Raw genomic sequence first — 17441 nt, forward strand, 5'->3', positions numbered from 1 at the left:
ACAGTTTTCCCAGGCCACTTTGTGGTGATGCTGCATGTGTTGACGCAGGGCCGTGGTGCCAACATTGGCACCCTGGCCACTCATCACATTCTGCACACAGATTCTACAAATGGCCATGCTGATGTCCTTTGGCAGCTTAATGAAAAATTCCCACACCGGTGAGTATGGCATTTTCCCCCCACCACTCCATGCTGACTGCCTACTGCTGCTGTCCCCATGAACCCATGCACCTCTAGTTCTTTCTGGAATTAGCCGGTTTATCCCGGGCACGTTTGGCTTCAGACCTCACACTGCTGCCATCCTGCTGACTCGCGGCCACGCTAGCACCTGGCAGGTTCAGCTGCTGCCTCACACGCATGCTGCCACCCTCATTCCCTGATGATGATGCCCTTCTCCTCACCTGACTCCCACATGTGATTAGCTACATTATCCACTACTGTCTGCAAATCAACATCACTGATGTCACCCTTACCAGTCTCAGGGCCGCATGTCTGAATGCTTACAACACGAGCTCCCACGCAAATCTCATCATCGCTACTTGCCCGCCTACTGGAGGAAGCAGCGGATCTCTCTTCCACATCTTGGCTCGGCAGTAGCTTCTGACTGTCCATTAAACCTTTCAAGACCAAGCCATTTTTGACCTTCGTGACCATGTCTAATTTAGCAAATCTGATATGTGTCACTTTATGTGCTATTAACTTTGGAATGTTTTTACTTATCTAAACCATTCTGAGATTGTTTTCTCGTGACACATTTTACTTCATTATAGTCATAAATTTGAGTCAATATATTTTACCTTTATTTATGAAAAAATCCCAAATTTAACAAAAAATTTGAAAAATTCTCAATTTTTTAAATTTCTATTTCTCTGCTTTTAAAACAGAAAGTGATACCTCATAAAATATTTATTACTCAATATCCCCATATGTTTACTTTATGTTGGCATAATTTTGTAAATGTCATTTAAATTTTTAGGACGTTAGAAGGCTTAGAATTTTAGAAGCGATTCTTAAAATTTTTAAGAAAATTTCCAAACAGACTTTTTAAGGAACAGTTCAGGTCTGAAGTCACGTTGTGGGGCTTACATAGTGGAAACCCCCCATAAATGACCCTATTGCAGAAATGACACCCCTCAAATTGCTAAAAACTGATTTTACTAACTTCCCACAAGAATTAAAGGAAAACGAAGATTAAATTTCACTTTTTGGGCAGATTTTCCTTTTTAATCCATTTCTTCTTTAAAACATGGAGGGTTAACAGCCAAAACTCAATGTTTATTACACTGATTCTGTGGTTTACATAAACACCCCACATGTGGTCGGAAACTGATGTAAGGGCGCAGAAGAAAAGGAGCACCATATGTTTTTTGAAAGGCAGATTTTGCTGGACTGGTTTTTAGATGCCATGTCCCATTTGAAGCCCCCCTGATGCACTCTTACAGTAGAAACTCACAAAAAGTTACCCCATTTTGAAAATTAGGGGATAAGTTGCCAGTTTTATTGGAACGATTTTTATTTGCTTCATATTAAGTTTTTTATTAGGCAAGGTAGCCAAAAAATGGCTGTTTTGGCAACATTTTTTTTATTTTTATATTTTACAACATTCATCTGACAGGGTAGCTCATGTGCTATTTTTTATAGAACAGGTTGTTATGGACGCAATGATATCAAATATGTATACTTTCTTTGTTTTAGTTTTACATAATAAAGCATTTTTGAAGAAAAAATACTTTTTGTCTCTCTTTTCTGAAAGTCTTATTTTTTTATTTTTCTGCAGAGGGTTGTTTTTTGCAGAAAGAGTTGACGTTTTTATTGGTACCATTTTTGGTTACATATAATTTTTTGATCATTTACTATTACACTTTAGGGGGCAAGGTGCCCAAAAAATTGGTTGTTTTGGAACTGTTTTTATTTATTTATTTTTAAAGCGTTCACCTGAGGGGTTAGGTCATGTGACATTTTTATAGAGAAGATTATTACGGACGTGGCAAAACCTAATATCTATAATTTTTCTTATTTATTTAAGTTTTACAGAATAATAGCACTTTTTAAAACAAAATAAATATGTTTTAGTGTCTCCAAAGTCTGAGAGCCATAACTTTTTTTTTTTTAATGATAGTCTAAGGTATGGTCTAATTTTTTGCGGAATGAGGTGACGGCTTGATTGGTACTATTTTGGGGGGGCATACGCCTTTTTAAACACTTGGTGTTGCAATTTTTGTGAGGTAAGGTCACAAAAAATGGCTTTTATTTTACTCAATTTTTTTTTTTTTTTGTATGATGTTTATCGGACGAGGTGGATCATGTGATATATTTATATAGTTTGTTGTTATGGACGCAGAAATACCTAATATGTATACTTTTTTTTATGTATTTCACTTTAACACAATAATAGCATATTTGAAACAAAAAAAAATGATGTTTTAGTGTCTCCATGTTCTGAGAGCCATAGTTTTTTTAATCTTTTGCGAGATTTTCTTATGTAGGGGGTCATTTTTTGCAGGATGGGGTGACGGTTTTGTAATGGATCTCCTAGCACCCCGACCGGGTACCTCCGTCAATAGATGCTCCTAGTGCTTTCCGAGGACTCCAAGCACTCCACTTGACACCGTACACACTGCAGACCCCACGAACCGCCGCAGCTTGGTTGGGGTCTCACCGTCCTCCACCCACGCTGGACCTACGACAAGGCTCCAGGCTCCAGTGGGTGAACCTCTACTACAGCCAGAGAGCAGGAACAGCTCTTACAAGAGCTAGTAGTTATGCCAGGGGAGTATAGAAAATCTTCAGCGTATAGCAATCCACCAGTTTTGATCAGTCATCCAAACACCAGTCTCAACATGATGAAGGATAAAACAGGAACTCTTTATTGAGGGCTACCCGCCTGTATTTATGCAGGTCCCCATCTGGTGGACACGCCCCTAGGGGACCAGAAGGGAGACTGCGACACACAGACACAACACATCCCCACAATGCATCATGGTTTCCTCCTCTCTGCCCTGGCGACACCCGAGGAGCAATCCAATTATCTCTCAGGACAAAGGGAAATCGCCAATACACATGTGGAGACAACAGGACAGGAATCACCACCCAAACACACAATGTCACACCCCCACAGCAAACACAGACATTTAACATATCCCCAGATAGCTCAAGTCTGAGTGCATATCATTAGGTGAATGGCACTCAGAATACACGAATACAATAATGTTAGCTATCTGGGTGCCCTCACATAACATACAATTTAACTGAACGCATAATAACATAAAATACAATTCCAAAGACAGATTTAAGCTGTGCGACCGGTCTGTCTTCTCCTTTAAAGTTAGTATGGGCCATAATCCTGAGGCAAGAGGCTGGCAAACAGCCCCCTCCAAAACACCGTGGCGAGGTTGGTTTCGTCACAGGTTTAATTGGTATTATTTTGTGGGACATACACCTTTTTGATCTTTCTTTTTGGTGTTGCACTTTTTGTGATGTAAGGTGCTAAGAAAAATTGACAGTTTTTATTTTTTATTTCATGGTGTTTATCGGATCGGCTGGATCATGTGATATCTTTATAGAGACTGTCGTTACGGACACAGTGATACCTAATATGTGTCATTAAATTTTTCCAATCTCTTATAAATGAGCGGATACAGGAAAAGGCTATTATTTTATTTTTAAGTTACATTTTTATTTATTTATGTTTTTTACTTTTTTTTCACACTTTTTTTAAAGATCCAGTGGGGCTGATGGCTGTACTATACTTTGCAATGCTCTTGCATTGCAAAGTATAAGATTATCAGTTTTACACTGGTAGATGGCAACAAAGGACGCCTTTGCAAGGCATCTAGTTGCCATGGCAACCATCGGTCCACTGCCATGGCAGCACAACATCCCGATGGTTAGGATGGGAGCCCCTTCCCTCTGATAACCCCTTGGATGTAAACGTATATATAGATGGTACTACACACCATACAGACTATCTAAGATTTATGAGAACACATCTAGCATATGCTGCAGAGGTTGCAACCAGATAGGAACCCTCACCCATATATTCTGGGAGTGCCCACTCATATCCAATTTCTGGCAAGGAATCAACAATCTTATTTTAAACACTATAGGAGTGAAACTACCCTTCAGACCGAAAATATTTCTTTTAAGATTAAACCTAGATAACCTTTCCCTTTCCCAAAAAATATATTCTATGTCATATACTTACAGCTTCTCTACAAAGCATAGCACAACTTTGGAAATCTACATCTACACCGCCGATCTCGCAGATAATTAGTAGTAAAGTTAATACTAATTGCAGATTCGAAAAGATGATAGCAAAAAGCAATAATAAATCAAATAAATACCAAAAAACCTGGGCACTATGATGAGCTACAACATATGCCACCCTATTAGACACATAAGAGTTTTCTGTTACTGTTTATATTTTAATTTTATTTTTTATGGTCCATGTAATAAAGAGTGTCATCTCATGTTTTACAATGATTAACAGGATACACTGTACTCTATTGTACTTTCCTGTACTTTATTGTCCTTTAACATCTTGGAATTGATGTTAAACTATTAAAAAACCTATTGAATGAGAAAGGCCTGGCGCCTGTTTGTCGGACATACTGTACTGTAGCAGTAACTGTAAAAAAAATCTGTAGGCTTTCCTGATCATTGTCCCTAGTGCCTGAAACGTCTCTCCCTAAACTAAGTTCACTGAAAAATGGCGGAGATCGGGCAGGAGGAACCTTTTTATAAGGCTGTGACATTACAGGGGCTAGCTGGCTGCTGATTGGCTATCATGTATGCAGCTCAAAAAAACATTGCTTGTCGGCAGCACATCAGCCTATGTAAGCATGCCAACAAACAATGAAACTATATGGGGATGGCAAACAATCATAAGATCATTCATTCCCATACAGCAGCAATTAAAAAGTGATTGCTAACAAGTGGGCAATTATCTGGAATGAACAATATGTTCCTATTCAATGCCCTGAGTATTAACCAATGTAAATGAGCTTATTTTCACCGACCATCCGTTTTCACTGTAACATAACCTAAGCCTCCATGCTATACCGTGACATATAGGTCCGAGTATTATATAAGCAACTAATGTAAGTAGAAAAATAAAAATTGGACAGTGTTAAAAACCTTACCCAATGCATATCCAATGCATACAGCTCCCTCTGAAATGGCGTATACTCCACCATACACAGATGTATGACGTAGATCTACCAGTTGTCCCATGATAGGCATGATGGATGCATCAACCATTCCAACGGCAAAGCCAATGGCAGTCACAAGACAGATAAGACCAAACAGATTGGAAGCTAGTGGAACCTAGAAGGGGAAGCAATGTATAGATGCACAATGTACAGATTAGTTGCTAGGTGTCTTAACAAGTACATTTGAGGCATCAGTAGATGAGGATCCTTAGCTACAACCAAGTAGACACTAGACCAAGCAAAAGCAGGTGCACCCATGGGGCAGAGGCCTTTCTACCATGCACGGATCTACTATATCTATACTGACCAATATAAAAACAACTCCTGTGATTAACATCCCGACAAAAGCACACAGCCACCTAAAAAAAGAAGACATTGGTTTAGTCTTCAGAGAATTCATAAATATAATTTATGAATAGCTTATTACTGAAGAAATCTGACAGGCCCTACTCTAAAATATTACTTTTATTAATATAAATTAAGACAACCTACTTCAAAATCAAATGATATCTGTTAACTATTTAACAATAACAGGAAACCAAAATAAAGTAAAGTATAGGGCACAGTGAGTGTTATCTCACAGATAATATAGTGTAGACTGCTATTGCAGTCACTCACGGTTAGATGGATCACAAATGTTCCTGGTTCACCACTTCTGAAGTCCCAACACGTTTGCCCTTTCAAAATGTGCATGTCACGATCCCTCCCGTGACAGAGGTTAGAAGATCTCAGAGACTTGCATCATGTGAGGCTATCTGACAGCTTCTCGGTTTTCACTTTGCAGTGTTGTTGTTCGTATGACCACACCTCTTGTTTCAGGTGTAGCTTGTGGTCATTACTGCTCCTCTATTTAGTCTGGACTCACACTTCTTACCATGCAGTTGATATTATCTGCCTGGTGTTGGAAGAGCTGGTGTGTTGTTCTCATCTGAGTTCCTGCTCATCCATTTTCTATTGAAGATAAGTGTACTTCCCTGTCACGGAAGGTGTACAGGAAACAAGACAACACAAAATGAATATACGACTCACTGGATCCAGAACTAAGGAACAAAAAGGAGACCCCTGCATCAGACCTGGCACTCTCCCTGACTGCTCAGTCTATGCGAAAATCCCAATGGTAGATGATCGCATATCCTCATACCTCGACTGTATAACACCTGAACACCCTATAATAGTGAGGGGACACGACCACCGGCTCCCTACACTAGATACGGAGGGAGTCAGGGTCACCTGGGATTCAGCAAACAGAAAAACACAAATGAAAGCACTACACTTATCTTGTAGAAGACTGGGAAGTAGGATCAGCATGCACACACACTCCAGGAAGTAATATAACAAACTGATGCACTATGGGGAGGAATTTAAAGGGATGCAATCAGTACAACTACATGACAGCTGAGAGAGGCTAACGAGATGAGGAACTGAAAGCAAAACAAAGGAAGCTCAAGGAGGAGGTTCTGAAAGGCATCTGTCAGAGCTTCTCAGATGTTTGGTGGTGACATTCCCTTTGTATTTTGTTGTACCATTTTGTTATTAGTTTCCTAGGCCTCAGGGAGATGCTGGTTCGTTCATCTCGGAAGGAACCAGTGATCTCAGACCCTGTCACTACTCCTAGGGATTTTAGGGTTTCTAGGGCCTAGGTTTACGGTGTATGAATATTCCCACCTTCAGGTTCTATTCATACTGACAGGAGTCAGGGCTAGGTTTAGGGTTTCCTCGGTGTGACCTTTTTTCCTTTCCATAGCCATGAGGCCTAGTTTTCTGTCATTTTCCTTCTGTTGTTATTCTGGTGTTTATCCCCTCGCCCTACTTTGTGACAGTGCAGGTTTATCAAGAGACAATTAGAAAACATGCCCAACTGCACAAAAATGAATGCCAGCATTTGATAACCACCTGCTCGATTATTTCTTCAGTGATAAGTTATATTCATTACCCTACCACCATTTATCATTGGACTTCAGTGAATAGTTAGAATAGACTGACCTCCCCATCTTGTATGCCAGAATGCCAAACAGGTTGGTACATAGGAGGTACAAAATGCCACCAGGTAGGAAAACAAAACCTGTTAAAGTAAACATGTGTGGGTTATACCGGGGATTATAGTCAATGTGTAATTATTAACCTCTGTCACCAACCTGTCTTTGTCCTCAGGATGAAGCAATTGTTTTTAATTTTTTCATTGTCACATTGCAAGAGCTATAATTTTGCAGTACACCCAACAACTTACTCCTTAATTTGTATTAACTCTTTTTTGGGTGTATGGGAAAAGCAGCAATACCGCCACAGATTTTTTTTATTTTAAAAGTTTTGTGGCGTTTATTTTTGTATAAATAAACATAACTTAAAGGGTTCCTATCACCACGTTTTGACATAATTAGCTATCAGACACTAGCGATCCGCTAGTGTCTGCTCTACCAAATAACTTTGAGTGCAGCCGTTTGCCTAAAAAACAAACTTTTATTGATATGCTAATTAGCCTCTAGGTGCTATGGGGGGTCTTTTCAGCACCTAGAGGCTCGGTCTACTCACACAAAATGCCGCCCAGCGCGTCCCTCCAGCCCGCCCATCTCCTCTGGAATGCGATCCTCCCTCTGAGCCAGCGGACGAATTCTCGCACCTGCGCCGTGTGCGTCTGTATTCGGCACAGGCGCAGTGACTGTCTGAACGCTCCCTGCGCCGGCATCTCCACTGCGCCTGCGCCATCTGTTCCTCAGAGCACTCTGACATAATCAACGCAGGCGCAGTGGAGATGTCTGTGCAGGGAGCGGTCAGACATTCACTGTGCCTGCGCCAAATACAGACGCGCACGGCGCAGGTGCGAGAATTCGTCCGCTCGCTCAGAGGGAGGATCGCATTCCAGAGGAGATGGGCGGGCTGGAGGGACGCGCTGGGCGGCATTTTGTGTGAGTAGACTGAGCCTCTAGGTGCTGAAAAGACGCCCCCATAGCACCTAAAGGCTCATTAGCATATCAATAAAAGTTCGTTTTTTAGGCAAACGGCTGCACACAAAGGTATTATAATAGCATTGTTTGGTAGAGCAGACACTAGCGGATCGCTAGTGTCTGATAGCTAATTATGTCAAAAAGAGGTGATAGGAACCCTTTAATTCCCTGGGTTAGTACGACCACAGGGATACCAAATACTTAGAGGTTTTTCTTTTTTTTTTTTTTTTACATTTTACTACTTTTGCACAATAAAAATCCTTTTATAAAAAAAAATGGCATGATACATGTAGATGCCATTTGCTGAAGTGAGACAACCCCTTTAAGACCCTCTTACACATGTTCTCCTGGGAGATAAGCTGTGGCCAGTAGTGTTTGGCAGCTGCATCTTCAACTCTCCCCCATTAAATACACATACATGTTCGGCTAAGTCAAACATAGATGTCTGTGAGGGAGGCGGGAGGGATAGCGGATCATTTTCCTGCCTGTCCGCTCTTGTGCTTAGCTCAGGAGGCGCTATGACCTCACTGCATCGCACCTACTGCAGAGGAGAGTAGGATGCTCCATTCATCAGGGAATTGGGTTAGGTGCGTGTTATTTCTTATTTTATTAACAATACAGGTTACCCGATTGGAGGGTCCTTGAGCATATATATATATATATATATATATATATATATACAACACTTATAATGATAACTCCATCTGTGTGGATAGTAATGTAAAAACTCCAGCAAATAGCGTTGCAAAAAAGAATCTTTTAATAGACATATGCGGCAATGTGTAAAATTCATGACGTTTCGGCCATACATTAGCCTTCATCAGACTACAGCAAAACAAAAGAAAGAAAAGAAAATAATATGAACACATCTTATATATACATATTTATAAAGTGTGCCATGGCAAGTGACATAGAATGTGGCACATAAGTATAAAGCAGTAAATCAGGTAAAAAACAATAATTAAGGTCCAGAGAATTCTGTAATTTTGTCCAACAATCCGTGTTCAGACATATCCTTGGTGCGGGTAATGTATTCCGATCCCATTTTCAATGAGAACATATTAAGGAATATAATGTTCATGTGAACAGCAGTCCATAGAATGCTTACAAGTCCGTGGGCATCAGCAGCGTTATAGAAATGGAGCACAAATATTGTCATGATAAAAGATAATTTCAACAGTACTAAGATAAGATATCCCTATGCTGCAATTAAGTGCCAGTATATAGATCTAACCTGGATAAAATGAATTGGCAGTGGATCCATGGATAGATGGGAGGGAACGGAGAAGGGGGAGAGAGAGAGTGAGAGCACAAGGCTGGAGATAAGGTAAGTAGAATACATACTATATAACGCATGGCTACAGGTCATATATGCAGTTTGTCATAAGTGGACTAGTATTGTCCTACCTTCTGCCGCTTAGGGATGGATGTCCAGGATGTGGGCGTAGTGTGAAATGTGCAGTAGCACTATCTGGGATGCGCCTCTGAGATCCAGGATGCGCGCCCTTATTTGAAGGAGTGTGTCCAGTAATGAGGGTCATGGCGCATGCGCACTGGGTGCCGTTGCGTGTCACGTCTCACTCCTGTTTATAGGTAGGATCCGGTATGACTGGTATGAATGCGCCTCAAGCCTCGCTTGAGGTGTTGGTGTTGCGCATGCGCAGATGGTATAGGTGCGTATCAAGCCTCGCTGTGAGTGTCATTATGAGTGTACGGGATATTTGAAGAGTACAGTATCGCAATACCTGATGTAGGGTAAAATAGGATAGAATGAAAACGGACTGATCTATGGGGGAGAATAAGACATAGAAGATAAAAGATAAAAGGACATAAGGGACATAAATGCGGATAGATGATAATGATATAAGACATATGGACATATAGACAAAAGACATTAGACAGTCATAGGAAATATCAGGAAGATAACCTATAATAACATGAAAACATGGATACTATACCATAACGTGAAAAGGATACTATGGATGACCCAACGTAGTGAAGGGTAGTGCGACTAATTCATCTAAAAGGAACAACAGAATACATCAGAAAGTGGTGGAGACCATGTTACCACATACTACTGTTGATATAGATAGACATATATTGAAATATATTGAAATATAGAGGTGTCTAGGTATCAAAGTAACCGGACGTGGGGGGAGGGTTTTTATAAAAAACGGATTATAGTGGTCAAATGGGAAGTAAGGAGGGACAACTTGGGTATATACTGCTGGGTATCAAGGTCTGGTATCTGTTATTATGTAACGGTTCGTTCAGATAAGGCTATGTATTTCATAGTCCCTATTTAATCCTTTAGGTTCCAGACTGTCAAGTGTATGAATCCAATATGCTTCCCTCTTTTTCAATAATTTGATTCTATCACCTCCCCTCCTACTGGGTGTCACCTGTTCGATTATTTGATATTTAAGTTGTGAGAGATTGTGGCCTGCTGATTCGAAATGTGCTGGTACCGGAAGTAATAGATTTTTTCGTCTGATATTAGATTTGTGTTGGCATATGCGATCGCGTATTTTTTGGGTTGTTTCCCCTACATATATCTTACCACAGGGACACTTCAATAGGTACACTACAAAGTTGGTTTCACATGTAAAGAAACCGCGAATTGGGAAGCTTTTGCCTGACTGTGGGTGATGAAATTGGGGTCCTTTTAATACATTCGAGCACTGGGAGCAATGTATACAGGGAAAAGTTCCTGTCTTCTGTTTCTGTATAAAAGTCTGTCTAGGGATGGTCTTAGTCGGGCCTATATCAGCCTTCACAATTAGGTCCCTTAAATTTTTGGGCCGGCGTGTACAAGGTAGTATAGGGTTTTTAAATTCACTAATGTCTGGGTAGGCTTTTTGTAACAGGGGCCAGTGGTTCCTAATGCTATTGATTATTTTGTTAACACTTGGGTGGAAGGTGTGGACAAATGGTATCCATTAATGTTCCTAAATAGTCTCTGTAAATCTATGTCAAGTTGGAAAGTATCCAACTGATTAGATGGACAGTAAGAGAGCCCTTTCTCTAATAGGGACATTTCAGCCGGCCCTAGTGTGTGTGAGGATATGTTAATCACTAGTGATTGTACCTGTGATCTTGTGACGATGCCGGAATTTTCTCGTGTAGTGGTGTTGGTTTGTCCTCTTTGGCTTTGACTTTGGCCTCTTCTGCCCTGGGATCGCCGTTGTCGGTTGTCTGGTCTGTACTGGAAGTTAGTGTCGCCACTAGAGCCCGACTGAGCTGAATCCCTGGATGATGACCGTTTGTTGGTGTAGCTGAACCGGTTGTTGGTGGTATCTGACCATCTGTAGACTCGGTTGTGTCTGTAGTCTTCAGTATCCCTGAAAAATTTGTTCCTTTTTGTTGTCTCCACTTCTTTTCGTTGCTGTGCCAGGGATGTTGTTATTTTTTCTTTCAGTTGATTGTAGTCTTCTGGTGTTATGATGTCTTGCAGTTGTTCTTCGATTGTATGAATTTCTGTTTTAGTTGTACTGATGGCGTTATGCAAATATGAGAGAGTAAGAGTCATCAAGTCGAAGGAGCACTTATTTAGTATTTGTTCAAATTTTTCGCAGAATTCCTGATTTTCTTTAAAAAATGTTGGTCTAGTGCGTATGCATAACCCACGCGGGATGCGTTGTACCTTCAGGTATTCGGCTATTGTGACGCTGTGTAATTCATAGTTGAGCAATCGTCGAGATTCTCGCTCTAGGTCTCGCTTCAACAAATCAGATTAACGGAAATGAAACAGCGATTTCTAACACGTGGCTATCCACAACACCTTCTCCATGAAACAATTAAACCCAAAATAAAAAAACAATCAGGAATAACCAATAGGATACCATTTTTCCACACCTTCCACCCAAGTGTTAACAAAATAATCAATAGCATTAGGAACCACTGGCCCCTGTTACAAAAAGCCTACCCAGACATTAGTGAATTTAAAAACCCTATACTACCTTGTACACGCCGGCCCAAAAATTTAAGGGACCTAATTGTGAAGGCTGATATAGGCCCGACTAAGACCATCCCTAGACAGACTTTTATACAGAAACAGAAGACAGGAACTTTTCCCTGTATACATTGCTCCCAGTGCTCGAATGTATTAAAAGGACCCCAATTTCATCACCCACAGTCAGGCAAAAGCTTCCCAATTCGCGGTTTCTTTACATGTGAAACCAACTTTGTAGTGTACCTATTGAAGTGTCCCTGTGGTAAGATATATGTAGGGGAAACAACCCAAAAAATACGCGATCGCATATGCCAACACAAATCTAATATCAGACGAAAAAATCTATTACTTCCGGTACCAGCACATTTCGAATCAGCAGGCCACAATCTCTCACAACTTAAATATCAAATAATCGAACAGGTGACACCCAGTAGGAGGGGAGGTGATAGAATCAAATTATTGAAAAAGAGGGAAGCATATTGGATTCATACACTTGACAGTCTGGAACCTAAAGGATTAAATAGGGACTATGAAATACATAGCCTTATCTGAACGAACCGTTACATAATAACAGATACCAGACCTTGATACCCAGCAGTATATACCCAAGTTGTCCCTCCTTACTTCCCATTTGACCACTATAATCCGTTTTTTATAAAAACCCTCCCCCCACGTCCGGTTACTTTGATACCTAGACACCTCTATATTTCAATATATTTCAATATATGTCTATCTATATCAACAGTAGTATGTGGTAACATGGTCTCCACCACTTTCTGATGTATTCTGTTGTTCCTTTTTAGATGAATTAGTCGCACTACCCTTCACTACGTTGGGTCATCCATAGTATCCTTTTCACGTTATGGTATAGTATCCATGTTTTCATGTTATTATAGGTTATCTTCCTGATATTTCCTATGACTGTCTAATGTCTTTTGTCTATATGTCCATATGTCTTATATCATTATCATCTATCCGCATTTATGTCCCTTATGTCCTTTTATCTTTTATCTTCTATGTCTTATTCTCCCCCATAGATTAGTCCGTTTTCATTCTATCCTATTTTACCCTACATCAGGTATTGCGATACTGTACTCTTCAAATATCCCGTACACTCATAATGACACTCACAGCGAGGCTTGATACGCACCTATACCATCTGCGCATGCGCAACACCAACACCTCAAGCGAGGCTTGAGGCGCATTCATACCAGTCATACCGGATCCTACCTATAAACAGGAGTGAGACGTGACACGCAACGGCACCCAGTGCGCATGCGCCATGACCCTCATTACTGGACACACTCCTTCAAATAAGGGCGCGCATCCTGGATCTCAGAGGCGCATCCCAGATAGTGCTACTGCACATTTCACACTACGCCCACATCCTGGACATCCATCCCTAAGCGGCAGAAGGTAGGACAATACTAGTCCACTTATGACAAACTGCATATATGACCTGTAGCCATGCGTTATATAGTATGTATTCTACTTACCTTATCTCCAGCCTTGTGCTCTCACTCTCTCTCTCCCCCTTCTCCGTTCCCTCCCATCTATCCATGGATCCACTGCCAATTCATTTTATCCAGGTTAGATCTATATACTGGCACTTAATTGCAGCATAGGGATATCTTATCTTAGTACTGTTGAAATTATCTTTTATCATGACAATATTTGTGCTCCATTTCTATAACGCTGCTGATGTCTATGGACTTGTAAGCATTCTATGGACTGCTGTTCACATGAACATTATATTCCTTAATATGTTCTCATTGAAAATGGGATCGGAATACATTACCCGCACCAAGGATATGTCTGAACACGGATTGTTGGACAAAATTACAGAATTCTCTGGACCTTAATTATTGTTTTTTACCTGATTTACTGCTTTATACTTATGTGCCACATTCTATGTCACTTGCCATGGCACACTTTATAAATATGTATATATAAGATGTGTTCATATTATTTTCTTTTCTTTCTTTTGTTTTGCTGTAGTCTGATGAAGGCTAATGTATGGCCGAAACGTCATGAATTTTACACAGCCGCATATGTCTATTAAAAGATTCTTTTTTGCAACGCTATTTGCTGGAGTTTTTACATTACTATTGAAACGGGGTGGGAACCCGACTTCCAGCGGCAAACGGACGGCAGAGTGCCACGAAGTTTTGCTTATCCATCTGTGTGGAACCACAATTACCAACACCAACAAACACAACAAAAATAATACATCTTTATTAAAACATAATAATAAAAATAAATAAATATAATAATAAATCACATTATGATATCCATAGTCCTGGATGAACTCCACGTCATCAAAACATGTCCCTGAGATCCTAATAATGGTCAAATGGATCAGATATCAGTTTGAAAATAATAACTCCCCACAATTTTCCAGGTAATAATACTATCAATTGTCTATACTATTACAGTATAGTGTGCCATATTATTGTTGTTATTGTCCATTATCTACACTATCAGTATAATACATCAGCCAAAGTGTTGCAACAGAGTAATATCACTCAAACAATATGTCTGCCAACATCCACAGCAAGTGTTGGCATATAGCATCTGAGCCCTTGAGCATATAGCAGGGGAACAAATGGGTTCACAGTTGCAACGGGCGCCTCCCCCTAGATCCCTCTCTATCACGCATCCCAGGTGTAGGAAATGCTGAGTGGTATGTTACTGCCTAAAATGTCTCTTTATGTGTGTCACAGTGCTCCTACCTGTATACGGCTGGACCCCAGGCTTTAGCTCCAAAGCAATAAATATGGGGAATAATTGAGGGATTTGAAGAAATAACTTGCATCCAGACCTTGCGATGAAGTTCAATGGCAGCTTTACTTGAATAAACGTTTCTCCAAATAGTTTCAGGCTTTGTCTTGGTTCCAGCAGGCTTTAGCATTAAACTGGCAGGCAAACTCAACTCTGCTCTATTCTTCTCTCACTTTGCTGTACAAACAGGCTAGCTGTATAACTCAGTTTCTTCTGTATGCTGCACATCTTCTTTGTAGTCTGACTCTAGGTTATGCCAGGGAACTTTCCTCCTGGCTCCTGAGGCTTCAAGCTTTGGCCTCCATGGCTAGCAGAGCTTAAGGTGCTCTGGCTAGTGTGGGCACCTTCAGCAGAGATGTGCCTCTGCACACCATTCCCCTATTTAGGGGAGACCTAAACCTGGAACTAACTGGTCCCCACCTTTCCTGCAGGAAGTAGGACTAGCCCACTTCTCTCCAGAGGGAGGTTAGAATGGAATGGTAATTTCCATTCAATCTAAGTACAGCTCTGCCGTGTTTGCTGCCACCTGCTGGTGAACCAGGCATATTACATGAATATAACAGTTGCAAAAAGATTAGGAATGCATAGTGTATAGGACCTGGACAGAAATACATAAAATTATGTTTTGTTAGCTGATTAGAGATACTAGCATAGGTGTTCTGATATGTTTGTGGTTTGTTGTTTCTTCCTTCTGATTCTCTCCCCTCATCCTTTTCCCCCTTTTTTCTTTGTGTCTGGTACCGGCACATTGTTCAATGGCTCTTATGAGTAGTGAAGGCCAAGTTGGAGCTGTGCACTAGCATGTGAAAGTTCTTGAACTTTCCCAGTGTCTTGTTCCCCAGCCTCAGAACAGACTCCAGCATCGGATCAGTGGCGGCAGCACCACAGAGCTTTGCAGGATGCTTCTTCCAGTCCTTGGTGGATCCCAGGGCCTAGCCAGTCAACGTTGCCTGTGGTGGAGCCTACTACTGCTGAATCCTCTGTGTAGCCAGGAGATGCTTTAGTCGTTGGGCGAGACTGTCTGTCCCTATTGATCTTGTGTCTGAAATCTTAAAGTTTGTTTCTGGTGGTTCTGGTTCTGTGGACCATTCTGCAGCCAGGGTTTGTTTTGAGTCTCATGCTGCTGCTAGTTCTGGGCTTCACTACGCAGGGGCGTAGCGTGGGGGGGGGGGGCGGAGGGGCCGTTGCCCCGGGCACCAAATTTCAGGGGGCGCCAGGCAGCCGAAATTTCAATGAGGGCTACGGGAGCCTATGGCTCCCGTCCCCTCCGTTATGCCCCATAGGCTTCAGGCCTAGTGGCCTGAAGCCTATAAGGCACAAGAGCTATGCAGGACTCGGTCACGATAACCTCACTGTGACCTCCTGCGTCGGGTCTCGCGAGATGACGCGATGACGCGGCGCAGGAAGGCACAGTGAGGCGTTCGTGACCACCTGCGTCGGGAACAAGCGGGGATGGAGATAGGTAAGTATTTTTTTTTTTATGTTACCTTACCTAATTGCAGAGGCTCTGGGGGCAATATGGGGGGTGGGAGAGGACTGGAGCAGAAAGGCTATCCTATTCAATGGCATTGGCATAGTAATAAGAAGGGGCGATTATATTAGCAAAGAGGGGGCCAGTACATTAATAACAAAGAGGGGGACATTATATTAGCAAAGAGGGGGCCAGTACATTATTAATAAAAAGGGGGCCATTATATTAATAATAAAGAGGGGGCCAGTACATTATTATTATTAATGTAATGACCCCCTCTTCATTATTAATGTAATGACCCCCTCTTTATTATTAATATAATGACCCCCTCTTTGTTATTAATGTAATGACCCTCTCTTTGTTATTAATGTAATGGCCCCTCTTTATTATTAATGTAATGGCCCTTCTTTATTATTAATGTAATGGCCCCTCTTTATTATTAATGTAATGGCCCTTCTTTATTATTAATGTAATGGCCCCTCTTTATTATTAATATAATGGCCCCCCTCTTTATTATTAAAGAGGGGGCCAGTACATTAATAATAAAGAGGGGGCCATTATAATATACAGGGGGAATAATATTATGGGAAATGAAAGCTATCTGTCTGGCTCTAGCTCAGTATTGGGGGGCAGCAGGATGACAGTGTTGAGACACCAGGAAGGAGAGCATGATAGTAAAGTGAGGAACCTAAATTTTTTTTCGGTGAAACTCTGCAGAGACGAGAAGCGGCTGAAAGAAGTTATCATGGCGGTCTTATCTCTGAATGAAGACGTCAAGGAGAGTCTACATCACAGGAGACGTCACTGGATGTAACAGGTATGGTGCGGTATTCTACTGTAATAATAATGTCCATCCACATATCTGTTTCATGGTAGGGTTGGGGGAGAAGATTGAGAATTTGGCCCATACTGCCGAATTCTGGCCCCAGACTTCAGGTCACACTGTGTGTGTTCTGAATTCTGGGGGCTCACACCCATCTACTACATTATCTGTACTCAGAGAGTTATCTCTGTGTTATCTGAGGTGTTACATAGGACTGCTAGTGATCTACTACAGTATCTGTTAAAAGTGGCATGCCTGGGGTA

General features: G+C 41.2%; 1 protein-coding gene across 1 annotated transcript in view; it reads right to left on the minus strand.

Annotated features, from left to right (window-relative positions):
• Positions 1-368: 368 nt before the first annotated feature.
• The window catches only part of LOC122925550 (chromaffin granule amine transporter-like), a 97639-nt gene continuing 80566 nt past the window's right edge, over positions 369-17441 (minus strand). Inside the window, exons 7-10 of the mRNA XM_044276908.1 lie at positions 7193-7271; positions 5517-5568; positions 5141-5324; positions 369-655 (exon numbers count right to left, since the gene is read on the minus strand). Of these exons, the coding sequence (XP_044132843.1) occupies positions 369-655; positions 5141-5324; positions 5517-5568; positions 7193-7271 (602 nt within the window). The remainder of the gene's footprint in view (positions 656-5140; positions 5325-5516; positions 5569-7192; positions 7272-17441) is intronic.

Source organism: Bufo gargarizans, chromosome 2 (assembly GCF_014858855.1).
Source record: "Bufo gargarizans isolate SCDJY-AF-19 chromosome 2, ASM1485885v1, whole genome shotgun sequence".
NCBI lineage: Eukaryota > Metazoa > Chordata > Amphibia > Anura > Bufonidae > Bufo > Bufo gargarizans.